Here is a 22,091-nt window from a genome sequence, read left to right on the forward strand (position 1 = left end):
TTAATTGAAAAATTAAGTTAAAAGATCCTTATGAAAATGCAGCTTTCTTGATTCTTAGATCATTGCTTGTCTTGAAAATTAGATTTAACTGCTTATTTCTACAACTGTAAGCACTATGGACAAAAACTTTGCTATTTTCTGAGTCTACTGCCTTAAACTAATATGGTGCTGTTATATTTACAGACAGGCATACCACATAATCTTATAATTTAAAAAACCGGGATGGTTTAATGTCTTTGGGGTTAATTGTCTTTGCTATTACAGCAATTATTTACTGATGCTTTGTAAAGAAAACTGCACAACTCAGATAGGTTGCCCCCAGGTAACATTTTGTTTCTAGGGATGTTTCAAGAACATTAATGCAAACAAGGCATTTCCAGAACATGAACGGCAACTCAGCTTGTTTTTTGAAGGATAAACATATCTTATTTCCTCTTCTATTCCTTGGAATGATAGCAGATCTAAAAAGTGGCCTACATATGGGAACTCAAGGAGCAATAACTAAACAGCAATGATGAACACAGAGCCAGAAAATTCAGAATACTAAGGAGAGTCCAAAAAAAATAGGGAGACTAAAACCCATTCCTCTTGAAGGAGAAAATGAACTGGTAGAAAGGGTGCATTCTTGGTATGCACACAGGTTTCCCATACCTAGATAAGAATTAAAAATCAAATTGAAAAAGCCCACCAAAATCTACGTATAGGGTTTTTTCAGTCATTCAGGACTGTCCAAAAAACAAAACATCCTAAGGTACAAGCATGCCACAGCCAATGTATCTGCTTACGTGCCTCTAAACTAGTAGGGAAGGAACTAGGAGGACTGCACAAGCATTTTCACTACATGTACAACTAAACCAATGCAGAATTTTATATACAGTTACTTCCAAGTGCTTTTCAGACTCCTTGTGCAAACTATAGGCCAGGGTATTTTCACACCTGACTTCCCACTGATTTAATAAAACCTTAGAGCCTGAATACCATTTAGATGCACAAAAACTGTAAGAATCTGGACCTACAAATATCTTCTTGAAGTACTAACACAGCTGTTCAATCAGTTACAGACAGAATACTCCAACCACTTTTAATCTTATGCAATCTCTGAACTGGAACAGGTCTCAGAAAAAAAACCCAAAACCAAACAACCAAACACAACTCTTTCTTGGAGATACAATCACACTTTAGCACACAAGACTCTACATATTTTTATCTATTCATTTCAATACACACAGAAAATTATGGCTAATCTATTCTTTTTGTAGTTGGGAAACAGACACGTTTTCTGTCATCTCTCTAATTACATCAGACAGTAGCCTGCTAGTAATAGCCCACCCAAACATTTTATTCTCAATTCTGTGCCTCATCTACCAGGCCACATCACACAGTCAGAGGTAAACTCTTCCAACTCAGTACTCAAGGGAAGCCATATGGCAGTAACATAATTATCCCCTCCAACATCAACCCCTTCTTTCTTAACACATTTCCTTTGGTAACTGAAGCAAAATGCTTTTTGGTTTGGGGGTGCATACTAACAATACGAATGTTAACAGTCAAGACTATCATGAAAATGCATGTTAATTTTTTTTATTCAGCATTTAACGACAAGTTTCAGGCCAGTTTAAGTGAAAATGCCGTGGTGCGGTGAAAAAGGAAAACTTCGCTGCCACCTAGCGGTAAAAATCTTTAAGAATACGGCAAAGAAAAAGGCATCTCCTTTTTTCCTATTCACTTTCAAAGCCAAACTCTTTCCTTTCTCAATACACTAAAAAAGAAAAAAAAAAAAGAAAAAAAACCTGGAAACTTTCCGATTTTAAAATAAAAATATGAAACACGTTTTACTCAGACTCAGACTACATATCTCATCTTTGCTAGTGACCAGCAGTAACTGCTTACAAACTTTAAGACAGAGTACTAAACCCAGCCTCTAGAGGTCTACAACTTAGAGTCATCCACAGCTGAAATCCACATCACATCTTTGTGTTTAGCAGTCCTCGATGGATGCCACAAAGCAGTCTAAACTCTCTCCAAACCAATTTATATCATCACTCAAAAATTGTTCCAAAGAGTTTCACAGCTTGTTAACAAGGGAAAATACTTTTCACATACCTTTAACCTACCTTCAGTGGATGCCCTCTCAGGCATCTGAGAACTTCCCTATTCACCATATGGTTGGATTTCTGCTGTTTATTTTTCTCACCACAATCTATTTCCCAAACTTGCAAAGGCCTAGTGTATGTTACTAATCTTCATGCAGAAGGCACTCCATAAGTGTCAGCCTTTGCCACATTTTCTTCATTTTTCCTCTCTATTCAGCTGTTTGGACAGAACTCTGCAAAACATTCACAATGTAGGCATGGTTTGGACTTACACACTAAAAAAATGACAGGTTTGATTTTCTTCTTTTCCTAGTAATTCCTAACTGCCTGCTACTTTTTTAATAATTGTCAGTTGCTGAGCAACGAGGACAATTTAGTGACTCCAAGATCTTGTGTTCTGAGTGACAACAGACTTCACTACTGTATGGAACTAGTTTTCCCTGTGTATACTATTTTTAATTTGCTAACACTGAACTGATACACATTTTTATCATGTTCTTACTCAATACCATGAACTATCAGCTCTGTTTCTAATAACCTCCCTTTTACACCATATGCAAATGTTATCATTTCAGTACTGTCTTTCCATGCAGTTTGTGAATATGTTGAATACCAGAAGTGTCTTGTCTCAGGTTTAAATGGTGTCTCCACAATACTATTAAAACTAGGTCTCTGCTCTGCTTTCTATCCGCTTGCCACTTTTTAACCATGAGAACTTTCCTTCTTTTTCCACAGTTTCCACACAGACTTTGTTCTCAAATTATATTCTTTTGTTAGAGACCACTATCAAGTCTTTTTTTTTTTTAATCATAATGTTACATGGTCACACCTGCAACAGCAGGTTAAAGGCTTTCCTATGTCTTTCCCTTAGACGTGGGTCAACCTAAACTACAGGAAACTTCTTGAAACTACAAAGCAGCCTAGCTGGATACAAACTACCTATGCCAAATGAACCTTCCTCTGGACCAACTCTCAAGCTGTGCCTTCAAATTTTTCCAGAGACAGATCCACAGTGTGGACTATTCAAACAATCCAATGCTACTGCCAATTTAACAGTTTCAGTGCCTGGGAACATTCACAAACACTGCACAAACACTTGTTCATCATTAGACAATCTGATACCATATACCTATGTAACAATATCTAACATACTTGAATACTATCCTTGACAAGAAATGTGGATGTTTTCCTATCACAAAATTAGTAACCATGTGGGTGAACATCTTATTTCTTATTGTCATTTTGATCAGTTCAGCAGTTACACTTCAGAATCTTTTGTGAAGCTTTACCCTAAAGTGGCATCACACTCCTCTGGCATCCCCAATAATTTCAGTGGTGGATTCCACACCACTAATAAGGATTCTGCAATTTTAAAAATCATCTCCTTCATAACTTTTAGAAACACACACATTGTTCTGGGAGATTGGTACTATTCTATCTTTTTGTTCTCAAACTCCAAGTAAACCCAGGTTGATTTTTTTCTTTACTCATGATCCATTAAGCACAAAGGTGCAAATTTTCACAAATTCCTCCATGAGCACATGCAATGATCTTATGTTGGCTCTGTTTTATCCTTCTGAGAACCCCTATCATATGCAATTAGCTACAGGTAAATGGCAGGCTCTTGAATTGTGATTTTTTTTTTTTAAGTAAGTCCAGGTAGACCTTTATGGCCGCTAGGAAGTTGTTTCCCAAATCTTGTTTTGATCTAGCTCATTCTTATTCATACTTAATCTAACAGAGTTTTGACACTGTTTTCTATTGTTCTAATTTGAACACCATTTCCGTTTCATGTTTTTTAAAAAAAATCTTCATTGAAATTCTTTTACCCTGAGCTCAACTGAAAAAGGTATATAAGAAGGCTTATGGTACAAAAAGCTTTTCTATGAGTAGTGTGTGTTTAATCCTGGTTTCAGATAATGGTACCTTTTAAACAAGCTTCTTGCCTTGACAGTTCTTTCCCCCTTTTCAGCATACATATTAACTTTTTTTTTCTTGTATATTTATTTCTTTGCAATTAAATATGACTATGATGGATTCTGGAGGGAGAGTTCTCTTACAAATACATTAATTTTGTGTACACTAGTCCCTGTCAAAGAATGATCTCTCAGAGAACAGTATGAGATAGGCATTGCCTGCTACTCAGGACTGAATCAAGACTTGCTTCTGCATGTGGAAGTTCTCTTTTTTTTTCATGCAGAGAAGTCACACAGCTCATAGCCTTTGCACTGCATCACTCACTCAGCTCCTGGGCTGATGCTCTAGTCAGAGGACTGTCAGGAAACCCTTCTTCTTTATAGTCTGGATTTCAATCCATTCAGATTCTTTGATATTCAGCAATCAAGTAGGTTAAATACAAAGCTTCACTCTCATTACCAACAAGATGAAGGAAGTTCAGACAAACAGTTCTAAGAGCAATGCATTCAGATTTACAAAGTGGAAAAGACATTAACAAGCCAAATGCTCTCTTTGTTCCTCCTCCCTAATGCATTACTTGTTTTCTCGGTTTATTTCCAGATCACCAACGCCTTCCGTCGGTCAGTTCCAACTCGGATCCCCAAACCAAAGCCCACCAGCACAACCAAAGCACCTGCCAAAATTCCCGCCGGACACCTCAACAAACCACTCCAAGACAGCACTGCTGGAAAGATACACATTATAAGGACTGTGTCTAAAACCTGCCTTCAAAGTGGAGGGAAAAGGTAAATAATTTTCTGTGCTCTGTGATATTAAAATGGATTTAAGCAACTTGAATCTCAATAGCAGTTGTTTCCACTGGGGAAAAATCTGTAACTATCCACATGGTCAGCACATCTACGGCCACCAATGACAGGACATCAGGAGACAGCCAAATTCTTAGGAGCCAAAGGTAACTGCATGTCTGCAGGGATCAAGCTCTGCCCCCTTTTTTCTGGTGCAATTCCAGATTTTGGCACTCACAGTACAGAAGCACAGGAGACACAAATAAGTTTCTACTATAAATTCCATTTTGACAAGTTCCATAAATAAAAATAGTAGGTTTGGCTCAGAAGATTTACAAAAACGTGGTCAATCACTTCAAGAGGGGTTGCAGGAGGTGTTGTTTTGTTTTCAAAGTTGGTCTAGTCAAGAAGTGTTTCAGTATGGATATCTTGTGTTCAGTAGTAAAAAGACAATGAAGAGAGGGATGGAGAAATCTGCTCTCATATAACACACTGAACTTAGAGAAATGCAGAGCTTCTTGTTGTGCCAAGCATCACTTTAAAAGCATGATTTGAGGATCAACAATTCTCTTGTCAATGATTTAACTAGCGTGATTATCTCCACTCAAATTCACGCAGATGTTATATTAGGAAAATAGATGCAAGACTCAAGATGGATATTGTTTACATCAGCTATATAAACTTTCACCATTGGGACCACAGTAATCAGATTTCAGATCACTTAAACAGTATTTTGGAACTGATCAAAATTAGTATCACGCTTAACAGAAAGTTGTGACTTACACAGAAGTGCAATTTTGCTCTTGTGTTCCTTCACAATCCTGACCTTCATTTCAACTGCTCACATTCAAGTAAAATACACGTAACTCCGTTCCTAGTGAAGGACTTTTTAAATAAACTCTTTGCACAATCAGTTCTGGTTCATCCACGAGAAAATCTGCCTTTTTGCTTTTAAAAGACTTAAAGTTCACTCAAAGTTTCCTTTCAGTCAATGCACTCAAAAAAAAAAAAAAATCAAAACTTTAGAAGAGACTCCGTGCCCATTGTTTTCAATTTTCAGAAACATAGAAATTGCTGCTCTGACAAGAAAATTTCTCGCTGTTCAATAGAAAGTTAAAACTAACAGACTACTATTACTGCAAGGAATGTCTCCACAGGAATCGTGTAATACCAACTAACGTGAGTTGCTGGTTTAGAATATAAAAATTAATTTATTTCTCTGATATTAATGTCTCCCTCATTCTTCTTCCCTAACAGAGTGCATTCCAACAGTCTAAACGGCTCAACAGATAATTCCTGGGAAAACTCCTTTCACATAGGCGTTTCTTTAAGAACTGCCAAATCCTAATTTCTACGTAAAGCAAAAGCTGGTGGTGATCACAGTGCCATAGCCAGAACTGCAGTCCTTTTGCTGAAGCAAGAAAAGATTCTGATGCATTCAGTTACCTGATTTTGCCCTTTTATTTCACATCTAAAAGTTTCACTTAACCACTGAGACAGTACAACACGTTAGCACTGCTGCGTGACCAGTTTTGTAAATGTGTAAGAAACCTATGCTTCCCTCAACAGCTTCACAAGTTCTCTAGAAGTACTTAAGAAAAGGAAAAGTTTAGAAAGATCAGTCTACTGAAAAATTATTCTAGTTTGTGTTGCACAAGACACAGCCTGTGTCAAAATGGAGACATTAAAAAATTACTTTTCCGTAATAAAAAGAAAAGGTTTCCAATTTTATTCATTAAATTTGCAGCTGTCAAGTTCAAGACTCCATGTCATGTATGTCCAGATCCAAATACAGCTCACAGAAGCACACCACTAAACATTCTGCAACTTGCAAAACTGAGTGCATATAAATGTGAAGAAACACAGATTTCTAACAGCAGCTGTCAACTTGGCATGCTTACCAGAGAGATCTTCAAATACATGACCAAATTCAATCATAAGGGACAGCAACTCATTGATGAGCCAGAAAAAAAAAAAAGATGCAAACCTCTCCATATACAGGTGCACCAACAGATCTCAGCTCCAGTCAAGCACCAGCTCTCCCACTGAATGCACTACAAGGAACAGTCTGCTTCTCAGGAGCTGCAAATCACACATTACAAACTGATGCTACCTGGCATCCTTTATAGCCAGTCTACAGAAAGAAAAGAGAACCTCTGGCAAAAGAAATCAATTCCCACAATAGCATCCTTTGCTTTGGAGCCCACAGAACACTGCCAAATCATCCTCCATGGCCCCATATTATACTTCTCACCTATCTGTACTGCTGCCATACAAGAGTTTGTCTTTTGCTCCTCTCTTATGATGACATGGTTCATTTTGCTCCTCTCTTGTGATGACATGGTTCATTTCTACCTGTGAGGAACACGGCCCACATAGACTCTTACTTAAGGATCTAAAACTGACAAACAGGGATACTACACTTCTACGGGATTAAGGGCGATAAAGAAAGCATGGAGAATGAAAGAGAAGGAGTGGTAACACAAAAGGAGGAAACTGGAAGAATTTCTGACAAATAGAGGTACATCCCTCTCCCTCAAACTGCTTGGGAGATGTGGCAGGCTGGCTACAGGCAAGACACGGACATTTATAGCGCTGTGAGAAGTGCTCTTTCTGTTCATGGAGAGAAGAGGACAAACTTGGTGCCCTGCACCAGTACAAAAACTCCTCATTATTCCCTATCCTCTCCCTTATAACTCTGAATGCAATATAAAAATCCTACTAAAGACTGGACAGAGTTGTGACATGATCTGGAAAAAGGGAGGTAAGGAAATCCTGCAGTTGCATGACATGGGGCATGTGTAACACTAAACAACACTGCTAAGTAGAGAATAATCCCTAACCACTCTCTCCACACTTCTCCTCTCAAAGTTAAAGGTTTGATGAAGAAGCTATTGGGCAAGACTCTTTAGTTTGTGTCATGTGACAAGGTAAACAGATGAGTAATCCCTTCAGGGTTTTTTTCTTGGGTCTTGTGGGGTTTTTTTACATCTATAAACCACCTGCAGCAGGGTGAACTTTCATGTCTCAAAGTGAGAGTAACTACTTTTAATCTTTAATATGGATTCTAAAAGAATGATTTCCAGTGATGTGGCCAAAAGCAAATTTAGAATTATTTATATATCCATATACTAGGATATACATTTATATGTATATTGTGTTTTCATACTCTTTAAGTGAAGTGTATGAAAGATGTTCATACTCATCTTAAAAGTAGCCTTTTCTAACTACAAGTTTCTAACAACAGGTTGCTAAAATCCAAGACACTTTTGAGGGCTGAGTTATTAGGAAGAATGTTCTGTTGGTCAGAATTTATTCTAGGGTTAATCATAAAGGATTTGGCAAAAGATCAGTGTTTAAAAATTACATTTCAAATTCTCTGCATCTACTGTTGGGGCAGAGATGCTGTTTTAAAACAGGTCAAAAAACGAAGTCTAATAGTAAATTTCTTTTTTAATGAAACTTGATGTTTCACAGAGATAAAACTAATCAAGTCTGTAAAAGGTGCTCACTAATTTTCTTGTATTGCTGCTTACATAGTATATTGTAACCCCTGATTTCCTCTTTCACGCCAAATGATTTTAATGCATTTTACAGTATCCATAAGATACAGTACAAATTAACCTTTGATTTTACATGTTTTACGTGAAAAATAGCTACACAAAATAAAAGTAACAGATGTTCTTACTTTACTGATGGCTTGTCTCAACTTAATCCAACAACAGGCTCCATAAAAAGAACCTGCCAACGAGTTTACAAGGTGGGCTATAGACAGCAGAGTATATGGTTTGCACAACTCTCACCTGTCATCATTACTCGTAACACATCCAAAGCATGTTCTTGGAATAAGGTATACAGAGCTGGATTAGACACCTCCAGAAGTTACTTCCCACCTGAATTATTTTAGGAGCTCAAAAATGCAATTGCAAAAATCCCAAGGAGTTTTACACAACTGGAAGAGCTGTCATTCACAGTCTCACCCCAAAGTCAGATGGTTTATCCATTATGTCAAAATTTTATCATCAAAGTCCTGCTCTGTATCCAGTTTCTAGAGGAAAGCTGCCAACATTATAATAATCTGCTGATCACCTACCCCAAATGAAACCTGTGGTTGGGAGAATGTGCTGGTAGGTAGACTCTTAAGAAACATTCCTAATGAAGAGCATTTACCATGGGAACTGGAATTGCTTAAGGAACCTACATCAGACTAAAAATAAAAATGGAATGCCCAGAAGCCTTATTAGGGCTCATGACCCATCTTTATTACATACATACAATTTTTATATTGTTTCCTCTCTAACTATTCTCCAAGTACCTTTTCACAGGAAATAAGCAATAATTATCAAGAACTCAAAGATTTGGAGTCTTCCCAGAGGTGCAGATAACTCCCAACTTTTACCAATATTGTATTAAAAATAAATTTTAAAAATAATCAAACAAATAGGGCACTATAAAGCCTAAACTCATTTTTGCTGTCTAGATCTACCTAAATTTCCATACTAAATCTCAACATTACAGATAAAGCACTTTACAGCCTGTGATTGCAAGACACATTGAAAAAAGAGAAGTACAGGAAACAGATATTATAGTCATCAGAACAAAGAGACAAATCAGCCAGAGTACCATACTCCGAAGAGCAACGGCTGGAGAAAAGCAGTTTAACTCCTGCTCTTTTACAGCAACACATGGCACATGACACACTCCAATGAGCACATGGGTGATGCTTTTCAAGCACCACAGGTATTATTCCCTCCAAAGGCTCTACTATGGATTAACTGTTTCCAAGGCCTGTAAGTAAGTTCACGTGTGACGGCAATGAACACAGAATACTCTGAGTTGGAAGGGACCCACAAGGAAAATATACTACGAAAAAGTCTTTCATCAGGTAAACTCGGTTTGGAAGAAAATACGGTTTAGGGGGACAGGTGTGAATTCAAAGCAAGAGGTTTTCCCCTTCAAATGGCCCCACTTTTTAAACCTCGCTTAAATGCATTTTTGTTGAGTGGGTTCCTGTTGCTACCTGAGTACTTATATTTTCCTTTGCCTATCCATCGCCTATCCCAGGTCTGAGGGGCCAGAGATTAGACATCAAACAGCCGCCGAGATTTTGCTCTACAAGCAAACCCGCCACCAGTAGCAAGCAGGGGAAAGCAGGCACGGGAGAAACAGCGAGTGAGAGTGGAAAACTTGCAGAAGTAAATGAAAAGCGGAGAAGGGAAAGGCGGGGGGCTGGAGGGAGGGGGGAAATGGAAAGGAGAAAAAAAAAAAAAAAACAAACGCAAAACGAAAAGGAAGGGGGGCCGGAGAGGAGATGGGGGGCTGGATCTCAGTAAAACTTGTTCCAAGGCCATGGTGAGGAGCGAGCTCCAGGAGGGGAATACCTGGAATGTCCCACCACGGCTCCTCCAGCGTGTCCCCCATGCCGCCGCCGCCACCGCCGCCGCGCCTGCGCACTGGCCGCGGGGCCGCGCCGGGGGCGGGGACCGGCGGGGCTCGGGGAGGGACGTTCCTTGGGCGACTTTTACGGACTGTTCTCCTAAAATAAACGTGGGCGTTTAAGATGTGAGGGCTTTTGTTTGTTTCTTTCTTTCTTTTGGGTTTTGTCTTTTTTTTTTTTAAAGTGAATAATATAGAAGAGGCGAGAAAAAGAGGAAAGGAGTAAAAAAAGTGTTACCCGCTCCCTCACAACGTCCGTGTGATTGCCTCAAGCCGGCTCTATACCGTAAAATACCTACTTTCTTGACTGAGGTATTTTACGTGAAGAGGTTGCTTGTTACCTGGGAATGGATGCTCTTGGCTCTTAGGGAGCCGGAGCCTGCAGGTTAAGCGAGGCTGTGTCTTTTCCCACAGGAGCCGTCCCGCTTAAAGTCTGGGCGTTACCTACTGGAGCACATCCCGAGTCAAGCCATGGAAGTGAAACAGAGGAGTGTAAGGACTGGAATTTATCATAAGGCGGCACTGTTACTCCGTGTATAAACCGCTCCAATGGTTCTTCTGAACTTCCATCGAGAAATACTGATTGGTTTTCCCCTTCGAGGGTGCAGGTGGGTAAGGAACGTGCGTGGCAGAGCGTTAGCGTTGTCCTGCCCAGGGTTGCTCATGGGCGCTACCAGGTGGTTTTTAGCCCTGGCGAACAGGGTTCTCTGCGTAAAACTCGCGGATTTCGCCCGGAGTGCAGCCTGTGGCACATCACAGACTGTGGGGGAAGGCGCTTAATAATCAAACCTACGTATGGCAGAGCTTTGTGAAAACAGAAAGCACTCAGATGTTCCTGCCGCGGGCGCTGAGGGGCTGCCCCGGGCCCGTCCCCTCCCGCCGCACCGCCCCCCTCCCGTGCCAGGCTTCCGCGCCGTACGGCCCGCGCCCTCGCTTCCCGGCAGCACGGGGGAGGCGGGGACAGCAGCTGGGAAGGGGACAGGCTTGGGAAGGAGTGGCATCGGGAGAGGAAAACTCCTCCCGAGCGCGCTTTACGGCCGGCGGCGGGGCACGTCAACAGCGATGGCGGAAGGGGAAGAGACGCCGCCGCCGAGCAGCTGGTGAGTTACGGGGGTGTCGGTGCCTCTCTCCCGCTCCCCTCCTTTTCTCCGCGGCGGGGCCGAGGGGCAGGAGGGGAGAGGGGCTGAAATCGTCCCCGCCCGCCGCCGCTTCCCCCTCGGGACCCACCGCTCTCGATGTGTGAGGGGGTCGCGGTGGGAGCCCCGAGCAGACGCCGCCGGCCGGCTCCGCGGTCCCGAGAGAGGAAGGGCCCCGTCCACAGACGGGAGAGACACTAAACAAGGGCCTTGGGCCGTGCCCAGCCCGGAGCGAAGCGGTCGCTCCGGTTTAAAATGACAGCTTGAATATGCTGTAGGAACTGCTCCAGGAGTCTGCCTGGAGTGGAGTTGCTTTGTTCAGTTCAGCTTCCCCTTTCGCTGCGTGCCTGCGCTCAAGCACAGGTGACAACTGTAGGTCCCTGCCTTGTTTTCTGAATGATTGTGCTCGCCACCCTCCTTTAGTGCAGCTATTATTTATAATGGATTTTACATCGAATCTCTAGTACAGGAATAGAGAGTATTTCTGGAGCGTGTATAGGACCGTTTTGATGGTAACATGATGCGATTTTAGTATTTGTTGTGTGCGTATTGACTTGAGATTGCTGAGGCTTAAACAAACATTGTGTTTAAACACTGAAGCCATTCTTACTGCACCCAGCATCTCCATTCGTGGTATCTTCACTTGTTTTTGTCTTTGTGCTTCTGCATTGCCTGTGATTTCTCTCTGTGGCTCTGTGCCACAGCTGTTCTTTGTCCTTTTCATGCACACTCTTCTCAAACAATTACTTTACAGACCTGCTTTTTATGATCACTTCAAATCTGATGTTTTCGCTTTTAGGTTTTATTTGATGTGGCAGATTCAAAGTGTCTTGCAAACTATGCTTAGCCTTCTTTGTGTGTAGTTATCTTATTGTAAAGGAGCCAGAAGACACATGCAGGTGTAGCTGGAATCTGTTCTTTGTCTAGCTTGGTTCTATAAGTACAGCTCTTGGATAAAACAACTTACTGTCATTTACTAGACATTAAAAATCAATTGGAGTAGTTTTTTAGCCTTTTTTTTTTCTTTTAGTTATAGATTCAGAACTAAAGAAGCTCTGTAAAGTACTGTGTTGCATAAGCATTATTTCTAAGTACAGACTTGACTGTTTAATCACGTAATTACAAAGCTGATGACGGACTCATTGACAGTGCAGTCTCGACACTTTGAAATATAACCCTTGACATTGAATAAGAACCATGTTGAAATATCTCTGAAAAAATACTTCAAACCTCTTTCATTACTAATGTTGAAAGAATATTGCTGTTTCCCAGATCACAACAATGAGGATAAGGACATGTGTGGTCTCCAGATGTATTTCAAGGCACAGCCTACATTGCTGATATTCTCACTGCCAGCCTCAAAACTATGATAAATTTTATATGCTGGTACTACCAGAAAAGACAAACTTGAAGGCATTTGTTAGAAGAGATTTTTTTAAGTGTTTATGGGAACAATTCAAGGGGTTTATGCTTAAATGCTACATTAATATTTGAGAATACATCTTGTTACTAGAGCTGGATGCTGGGAATAATATAAAGTTGTAATCCTCATTTAGAAACTTTGCATGGCTTTTTGGTTTTGTTATGTTTTTTTTTAAATCCAGTTTCAGTGAAATATTTTCTTTTTCATTTATTGATTTAAGCTGTTGTGTTGTCTTCATATCTCAGTGCTGTGAACAGTTGTTGTTTTTCTAAGTACAATGTGTATCTTTTGAAAGAGCTATTTCATGTAAATTACTACTTTATTGTATTTTGAAGTATATAGGATTTCAAGTTAAAAAAACAAAAACAAAACGGTACTTGCATATGTTTGAGCTCTGTTGGGAGAAAAACTGGCAGTGCTGATTCCATATCCTCTTCACTTCCTTAGGAGTGATTAAAAGGCAGATATAATTTTGTGTTCAGAGACTGTGACAGCACCTTGAGTATGTGGAATCTAGATGTGCCTACTAACACAAAATGCCCTTTATGTTTTTCCTGTGTTGACTTGACATGCAGTGCTGATATAAGTGATTTGGAAGGCAGAGGGGGGGGGAAAATGTAAGAAACTAATTATGATTTAAAGCCCTCAAAATCTGTACTGAGAGCTTGGTGTTTTGTTCAACAAAAACGAGGGCAATTTGCCTCTGTACAATACAATTAAAAAAAACCCCAAACAACATCGCAACCACGACAGACTTTGAAAGATGAAATTGTCAGGTTTTATTTCAATATATAAAGGAAGTTTATCAAAAGTTTTGATTTAAAAATGAACAAAACCAACTTTTTTCCTAATGATTAATGTTCAAGCTTCAGGGAGCTTGATGAAGTAGTAATTTTTATTGTAAGATCTATACTTTGATAGTTAAGACCTGAACTAATTAAATATAACTGTAACCACAGATGGAGTTGTTCCTGTGCATTTAACTTTGCATTGGAATAATCCATTTTACAGGTCCCAAAATACACTCCAACTGCTTAAGACAACAGGATGACAAGTCTGGTTCACATATACCTTTTCCATGCTCAGAATCTGGCTTATTAGTGCTTGAAGCCATGATATTTCTTCTGAAAGCACACAAACAAAAAAATTCCTTTCTAGTCGAGCAGGAAACTGACATACTTGAGGAGAAAAATAGAAGTAAAAATGTCAGGGAATTGTTTTTCTCCAAAATTCCGTTGGGGGAAAAAAAAGAAAATTCAAGGGTGTTCTGAGTACAATGGATATTTTGAAGTAAATGTGAGGGATTGATTTTTGTTTGTTTGCTTTCAATAGAGAACAAGCACTCATTAATTTCAAAGTAATATAGCTTAGCTTTTGCTGAAGGTTTTTCCCAGTAGTCAGAAAAATCATAAATTAAAAGTAGAAACCAGAGTGAACAGATTTTAAAAAGCATAAAACTGATTGTAGCATTCTTAATACTATATGTAGTTTATTGGTCACTTCCTATTATCTTTTCCCTGATGTTCACATCCCCACATTTTTAATCCCTCTATTAGTGTTTCTAAGTATTGCCGAGAACCTCAGTCACAATATAAATAGTACCTAAAAAAACCCCAAGAAGTGGGTTAATCTGAATTCCCAACAGTTGATCAATTTTCCATGCCTTCAGCTTTCTCTCCCATCTTAAGTGTTTTAGTTTAAAAGTCCTGTTACTGTCTGTGAACGTAGTTAGCTATTGATTGTAATATGTCACCAGACTGGCATGAATTTCCGAGATCCTTCTGCAAGTATGGAAATTTGCTCCAGATATACTAATAGGAGCATTGTGCATTGTGACATTTAGAACAGTACGTCGTGTGGGAATTAACCTTTCAGGCCATGGCTTGGAATAGGCCAGAATTCTACACATCTAACCAAGATTTTGAATAGCATCTAGAAATAGGCAGTGAAGCCATGGTAGAGCAGAAAGTACAGATGTTCAGGTCTGGGGGAATTTGCCAATAAGGAGAAGTGCTGCATTCTTTTCAGTGTAAGTGTAATAATTGTCCATGTGAATAGAAGGCTTCCTAGCTGATCCTCACTCAGGAAAGACAAGGATCCAGATTGCAAGCAGTTTACTGGAGTATTTATAGAACAACACTGACTGAAATAAGGTAAACCACTGAAATAAGGTAATAAAAGCCGGTGGACATGTGTTAAAGTACTGAAATCACTTTCATACTTAGTACTTTGCAAGTTAGTCTGAAGAAAATATTAATTAAAAAAGAATTTCCTCAGTCTTTGAAAATTCCCTACTTCCAGGCTGTGAGTAATCTTGGGAGTTGATGGAGGAAAAGAGTAGCTAATTGAGTCACAATAGAACAATGCATTTTTTTCCCCTGCTGTTATTTCATTCAACTCCGTGTTGTTAATGCATCGCATCTCTTCTTGTGGCAGATGGACATGTTTTTTAAGGTGAAGTAGTAAAAGTAGCATTTGCCTGTCATCCTTATGGTGTACAAAGTGGGGGTGACAGTACTTGGAAGAAGTTTTTGCAAATGGTAATATATTATCAAGCAGCGGAAGCACACATTTACAGATAAAATGTTGAAGTTGATATTAACACATGCACAGCTTTCTATGAATATTGGCTATTAGTAACTGGTAGAATTAGGGCTTGTAGGTCTGTGAAACATTCTTTGCTGGGTGATTTTATAATTAGTGTAGATGTGCTTTTAAGTGTTTTCCTTGGGTGACATAGAAACCAAGTTTAAGTATTGCAATTTAAGACCTTTCTAGCTGACATGGAATTTGCATGCAGCTGTTGCGTTCGTTTCCACACGCATACCTGTTTAATACTTGGACAGTATTTGTAGCAACTAGTTGTATTTTGTGTGCTGTAATTCAAGGCCTGTTGCTCTCCAGTCTGTCATATCTAGTGTTCACAGAAATGTGCAATATGTCTAAGAGCTGATGTGTAACTTCTGTTAAAGTTAGATCATTATAGAGTTCATGAAGTTCTGCTGAGGGCTCTTCGTGTAAATGTCCTAGAAATACTTGATTTTTTTATTTGGGGTTAACTGATTCATTAGTTTAACTTTTCTGGTGTTGTCATTACATACACGATTGGACAACAGGATAGGTGATGGAAGTGCAAGTGTATTTTGATATTCCCCTTCCTCTCCATTTCTGTCTCGGGAAGGGGATCATCAGCCCATGCAACCTGTAGTCCTACAAGAGTGCTTTGGAATTTTATTTTTTTTTTAAATACTAAAAAGATGAGAAAATAAGGCAAGTCAGTCTCTTTGTAAACTGTGCTTTCTTTCATCCAAAGTTGCAAAATTACTTGAAGGAAGCAGACAGTTAGTTGTGCCCCAGTGTATATTTGAAATGTGATTTAAAGTGCTACCAAAAAATACTCACAAAGAAACTGGGTGATACAATGCAAGGAAAATGTTTACTCTTCAAACTTGTAAATACTTTGAGAAGTCTATGAGTAAGGCTGGCTTGTTGTTTATTGCTGAGTGTCTGCATACATTCTTACAGGTTTGAGATTTTAATCTGTTTATCCGAAAGGGTGATATTTAGAAAATCAGAAGTGTGTGTTTTAAGTTTTCAGGAGACCAAACTTGTGAACCTTTATATCAAGGAGTCAGTTGTGGATAAATGCAAATTAAAGAAGTAGACAAGAGTTCAACAGCTGACATTCTTTTTCTGCGGGTATTTGAATTGACTGCGTAGTATGTAAGGTGGAGTAATTGAGAATTACACTGATAACACTTTAACATCTGTTACTCCCTGTGTGTATAAATAGATGTGTTATTCACAAGGAATGCATCTTTGCACTTGAATATCTGTCCTGGATAAACAGTCGTGTTTTATGTTTTTCTCTGGCTGTAAACCTCCTGGTGGTGTGTTTAAGTTGTCAGGTATATGAAGCAAAGCCTTTCCTAAGGCATATGTCAGAGCTAGAAGAGTTAAGAGGATGTAGAAAGGGAGAAGTTTTGCCTATGGGACCTATGTATCACTGCCATTGCTGTTTTTCCAGTGAACCTGGTGTTTTGCCAGTGCTCTGCTACATGATGTTGAAATTCCTGAAATCATCAGATGTGGTTCTCTCATTATTGACAGCATGGAAACATTGAAACAGTCTGCAGAAGCTATCAGAGAGATTGTAAAGTAATAATTTCTGAATGCATACCTTCTTATCTGTAATGCTTGTGAACTTTTGTTTTCTTACTATGGCAACTGTCATTACTCTTCGACTGTCTTGTGTATTTTGCTACTCTCTATTTGCTACTGACTATTGTTAATATTGTATCTGTTTTAGTTCAGTCTTGTGCGTATGTCCACACTTAGAATACTGGAACTTGATAGTTAAATAAATCTGAGTTTGACTAAAAGCTCCTTTCCCATTTCAGGGAAAGATGAGGTTAAAAACTGACTGTTCTAAACCTTTGAAACAAGTGTTCTGTTTTCTAGGTCATCTAATACTTTATTTAAAAATAACTCCACCATCTAATGTAGGTGTAATGTTTGCTTTGTGCCTGTGTGAAAATATGCTGAAATGGAAAGTTGCTGCAAGTTGTAAACTGCAACTAAATTTGCATTTCTCTGATACATCTTGCAACATTTGTCACTTAAAGAAAACAAAAAAGCAAACTTTTTCTTCTTGTGTGTAAATTGAATGGAATTAGAAGTTGAACAAGCAGCCTTAAAAATAAAGGAATAAATAACACTTTGCAAGTATTTATTTTTAGTAATTGCCAAGTTGTCTTATGTCTTTACATATGTGTGGGATTTGCCTGACAGTAGCCTTCAGTCTAAATCTATTTAATGATAAACATTGAAAAAAATTGTATAATTGATTTTTAACATTACATATCATTATTTTAGGATAAAGGATCTTGCAGACGCTCTAGAAGAAGGAGGCTGTGATCTTGAAACTGTGAGAAACATCATTCAAGGAAGGCAATTACCTGCTGATCTGAGGGCCAAAGTCTGGAAGGTGAATATGAGCTTAAATTAAGAAGCAGGAAATACTTGAAGTTGTATTTCAAGTGAGCCAAGTGAGTTAATTACCAGTCATCTCTGCAGAGATGTACTACTGGAATTTTAATATGCATGTATGTTGATTCAGTTTTAGAATAGTTCTATTTAGTTAAATTACTGAGTTCAGTAATTGGGTAACTACAAAAAGACACTGAAATGTTTAGAGGGCTTTCTGTTTTTGTTTTCAGATTGCACTTAATGTTGTAGGAAAGGGAGACAGCCTTGCATCCTGGGATGGCTCCTTAGACCTACCTGAACAGACTATAATTCATAAGGATTGCCAAGAGCTAATTGGTAAGTTCAAGTACATTTAGATCACCTGTGTGAAAGTTTCTGCATTCTCGATTGTCTTAGGACTTTGTTGTTTGAATTAAATAACCTGAATGATGTTTACGTTTGGGAGGAAGCTTTGAGGAGGAAGATGAGACAGCAGAAAAAAATCAGTAAGAAATTGTGAGAGAACAGTAGTATCTTACCTGTACTCTGACCTTGGCATGGGTGACATCATGGAAGCTTAAACTATTAGCTTGATAGCTTGCATGCTCAGAAACCTTCATGAGTTGAAAAAATCATCATTGCTTTCCAAGCTCCATCTTTTAAAGCACACATTCTTTGTATAGTGTCCTTCAGGTTTTTAATTGTGTAGTGACTGGTTCTTAATCTGAAAAATTGGTGTAGCACCAAAATGTATATAACATTTAAGGGAAGAAATTTATTAAACATTTCGGAGTTCAAAGGCTATTTTGCAGAAAAATATTTTTTAATAGCGTTTCCAGAGAAAATGAAAGGTTGTGTTTGTGAAAGCAAGATGCTGCCAGGACACAGGCAATTATACTCCAGTGTGTCTGTAAGGAGCTGCCACAGCATATGTTTGGCAGCTTGTCACAAAAATGGCCAAATCCCTGACACCATGAAACAGCATTAATATCAGTGATCAGTTGATGCTGTCAGTGCCAACTCATCATAAATTAGGATACTTCTTAATGACATCCATAAAAGAATCTTCTGTTGTATAACCTGTCATACTTTTATTTGTTCTTTCATGACTGAAAGTTAAGGCAGAGAATGGAGATGCTGCAGTTCTACACTTTATAGCTCTAGAATCTAGCAGGGCCTATTTTCCTTCTCTCTCTGTCCTGGAAAGGAAAGGGATGGGAATGGAATTTCCACTGTGTTATTTAATCACAGGATCTTTTCACGGTGATGGCAAAACTTCCCAATTAGTACTCATTATTTTCCGGAGGGGTAGAGGAAAGGAATTCCCAAATATTGACTGGCTTTGATGAGAAACTATTAAAGACTTCTATAATAAAAAATATCATTAACAGTAATGAGACTCACAGGCTTCTTGTAACTGAGGGAGAAGGATGTTTGCTGGAAATTTAATGCCACTGTATTAATGTAGTGTGTAGATATCTCTTTCCACCATCCTGGACATAAAAAAATGTGATTTATAAGTCTGTAAGCCTAGCTGATCTCAGACTTCTGATTTGGATAAATCTGCATATCAGTTGACTTTTGAGGAATTAAAGGTGTGCATTGTGGGTTGATCTGTGTTGAAATTCAAATGAATTTGTTGTGGAGTTGAGCATAAGTTGTGTGCTGAGCACATAAAATAGGAATAGAAGAGGGGAATTCTATGCATTAAAAGAATCTACATCTTTGTTTCATAAAGGTCCTGGAAAACCCAAACTTCTTTCATCCTGTTGTTGTGGTATTTAAATAATATTTAAATGCCTTATCCTACTGGGGTTATAAAATCACTTGTATTTTGATACCTTTTTGAATACCTTTCTGTAAGCATTTAATCCAAACTGCCAGTCTTTTGTTTGTCCGTTTTTGTTGCTTTTTTCCCCTGAGCAGTCCTTATTGGTGCAATTGTGCTATGAAATAATCTCATTCAGTGTCTTCAAAAAGCCATTAATACAGTTTATATTTCTGTGCCTCTTTCAGACCAGCTGTCGGTGCCAGAAGAGGAGAAGTCAGTATTAATTTTGGATATTGAGTCCGTTATTACATTTTACTGTAAATCCCGCAATGTTAAATACAGTTCTTGCCTCGGCTGGATACACCTCCTCAAACCTCTGGTGCACCTTCATTTGCCCCGCAGTGATTTGTACAACTGTTTTTATGCTATCATGAATAAATTCATCCCAAGGTAAGACTCTTTCTTCTGTCGCTGTGCTATTTTCATTGGCACCAGAAATAGTTTCTGACAGGGTGTGCACGTTGGTTTTGGTTAAAGTAGCACTGTTTGTAGCAAAGGGGTCAGATGCCATCACGTGTTAATAAACTGAACCATCTTTTGGTACCTGTTGGCCTGAAATCCAGGAGGTGGTTGAGTTGGTTTAAGATGTAAAGAATTAGCATGTGACTGACGTAGGCTCCATGTGCCTTTTAATGAACAACTGCCATATAATGCAATATCAAAAATGCTTACTTGTGAACTAGTTCACATATGTTATGGGAAAGTGTTTTTCCCATTTTTGGTATCCAAAATACTTCTATCTCTTCATAACCAGTAATTCATAAGCACTAATTAAGTCTCAAAATCTCTTTAGAAGTAGTTGATATTTTCCCTATAATCTACTGAGTTGGGACTGAAATTACTTTCTTTAAGTTGCTAGGTATTTTTATTTGTAATAAAAAATATTAAGTGGGAGTTTTTCATGCTGTTATGTAGGTGATCTCCTTAAAACAAGTTTTTATTTCTGTTGGAGTAGCACCATGACACTCCAGCAAGGCCGTGGTGTCTTCTGATTAAGGCCTTGTGAAATAAATGTACGGATAGTCTGTAATTAAAGATCTTAGTCTGGTTCCCTGGAGAGGAGACTCCAGCCCAGCTGATGGATGTTTAAATACTTCTGTATTGTATGATCTGTCAAGTGTTGGCAGTATTTCATTCTTTCTGCTACCTTGTTGATATATGGGGGTTTCAGTGTTGGTTTTGTTTTGGTTTAACTCTTGAGGCAGATTGACTTCATGCTCAGTACCTGTGAATTAAAAGAAAAATTAACAGGAAATTACATAATCAGAGATAAAGAATTGCTACTGAAAACTGCAGTATTACAGAGGAGTTTATGACTATTTTCACTGCTACCTTTTAGGGATTGTTTTATGAAGGGAAGACCATTTCATCTATTTAGACTCCTTCTTCAGTACCATGAGCCTGAACTCTGCTCCTTTCTTGATACCAAGAAGATGACTCCAGACTCATATGCACTCAACTGGGTAATAAAGTGAAAGTAGGGAAACATAATGAAAAATAAATTTCTGTTGAAACTTAAGTACTTGTTGCCAGTTTGTGCAAGAGTAGTACAAGCAAATAGAACTGCATATATTGAAATAATTTGCATGTTTTAATTTAATGTGGGCTTTTTGTCTTCACTTGTTTAACGTAAGATATGAGGTCTTGTTGACATCACATTTTTAGTGTTCTGGATGTTAATTGAGCCACAGATTTTAGGAACTTCTTGGAATAAGTGAGAATGAGAGCAGCTGACATACTCAAAAACTAAGAAGCCCCAATATTGCTTTTGATAGTGGGCAGCTGTATGCTTGTAGATATGGATATACATCAGTCTGATGTGTCTTTTAAAGTCCAAATATGAATTGTTTTAAAACCTCCATGCTATATTTATGATATATTTATGTCTATTAGAATTTAGGCACATATATTTTACACCTCTTGAAGCATTAGTCATTTCCTCTTCAAAACTACCTCAAGTTGGGGGTAGTTGTAAAGATGCTTACCTCAATAATTTTTCTGTAAAGTTTGTGTGGCAGGACTACAACATAAAGCAGATTTTTCATGTTTCAGTGCTACTACAAAATCACAACGCTGTGCTTGCACATGCAAAGTCTGTAATTTAATAAAGAAGACTGACACATGAATTCTTCTAGGCTGTTCTTTCATACCCATTGGCTTTGTCAAATTTTTTTCACATCTGTGAACTTTCAGTCAAAGAAGACTGAAATGAATTATTAAACTGTGAGGTCTGTGTTTGTTGGGTTTTTTTTTTAAGACTGCTTCCAATTTTAGTATAAAAATGTGTCCAGGAAGAATTTTTATATGCTCAGAATCTGCCTTTTGCCAGTTATGAGCCTTCAAAAGAGGTATCAGGTCTTTTTTTTTTTTTTTACTACTCAATCTCCATTTTTAATAGAATTTTCCTTAGTAAATAAAAAGTTCTTTGAAGTTGTTTATTAAAATTTTAGTGCTTAATTAGGAGAAAAAAAAAAACATCTTCCCCTCTGAAGAGTGGTAGGG

General features: G+C 38.4%; 3 protein-coding genes across 12 annotated transcripts in view; 2 read left to right on the forward strand and 1 right to left on the reverse strand.

Moving 5' to 3' along the window:
- The window catches only part of FILIP1L (filamin A interacting protein 1 like), a 186,382-nt gene extending 179,273 nt beyond the window's left edge, over positions 1-7,109 (forward strand). For all 3 annotated transcript variants that reach the window (XM_032678551.1, XM_032678552.1, XM_032678554.1), the window contains 2 exons: positions 4,611-4,795; positions 6,053-7,109. In XM_032678551.1, coding sequence (XP_032534442.1) covers positions 4,611-4,795; positions 6,053-6,143 — 276 coding nt within the window. In that variant the 3' untranslated portion in view covers positions 6,144-7,109. The remainder of the gene's footprint in view (positions 1-4,610; positions 4,796-6,052) is intronic.
- The window catches only part of CMSS1 (cms1 ribosomal small subunit homolog), a 222,359-nt gene extending 212,121 nt beyond the window's left edge, over positions 1-10,238 (reverse strand). Inside the window, exon 1 of one of the 4 annotated variants that reach the window (XM_032678563.1) lies at positions 10,177-10,238. In XM_032678563.1, coding sequence (XP_032534454.1) covers positions 10,177-10,216 — 40 coding nt within the window. In that variant the 5' untranslated portion in view covers positions 10,217-10,238. The remainder of the gene's footprint in view (positions 1-10,176) is intronic. The other 3 variants (XM_032678564.1, XM_032678560.1, XM_032678565.1) reach the window with 3 other exon arrangements.
- TBC1D23 (TBC1 domain family member 23) overlaps positions 7,119-22,091 on the forward strand; it is a 38,998-nt gene continuing 24,025 nt past the window's right edge. For 2 of the 5 annotated variants that reach the window (XR_004355168.1, XM_032678555.1), the window contains exons 1-5: positions 11,122-11,331; positions 17,666-17,777; positions 18,010-18,115; positions 19,775-19,979; positions 20,929-21,052. Coding sequence is in view for 4 of the 5 variants with exons in the window: in XM_032678555.1 (XP_032534446.1) it covers positions 11,294-11,331; positions 17,666-17,777; positions 18,010-18,115; positions 19,775-19,979; positions 20,929-21,052 (585 nt within the window). In the remaining variant the exon portion in view is untranslated. Of the gene's footprint in view, positions 7,560-9,859; positions 9,991-10,258; positions 10,358-10,645; positions 10,840-11,121; positions 11,332-17,665; positions 17,778-18,009; positions 18,116-19,774; positions 19,980-20,928; positions 21,053-22,091 lie in introns of those variants that run through there. The other 3 variants (XM_032678557.1, XM_032678558.1, XM_032678556.1) reach the window with 3 other exon arrangements.

This window comes from Chiroxiphia lanceolata, chromosome 2, assembly GCF_009829145.1.
Source record: "Chiroxiphia lanceolata isolate bChiLan1 chromosome 2, bChiLan1.pri, whole genome shotgun sequence".
NCBI classification, from domain to species: domain Eukaryota; kingdom Metazoa; phylum Chordata; class Aves; order Passeriformes; family Pipridae; genus Chiroxiphia; species Chiroxiphia lanceolata.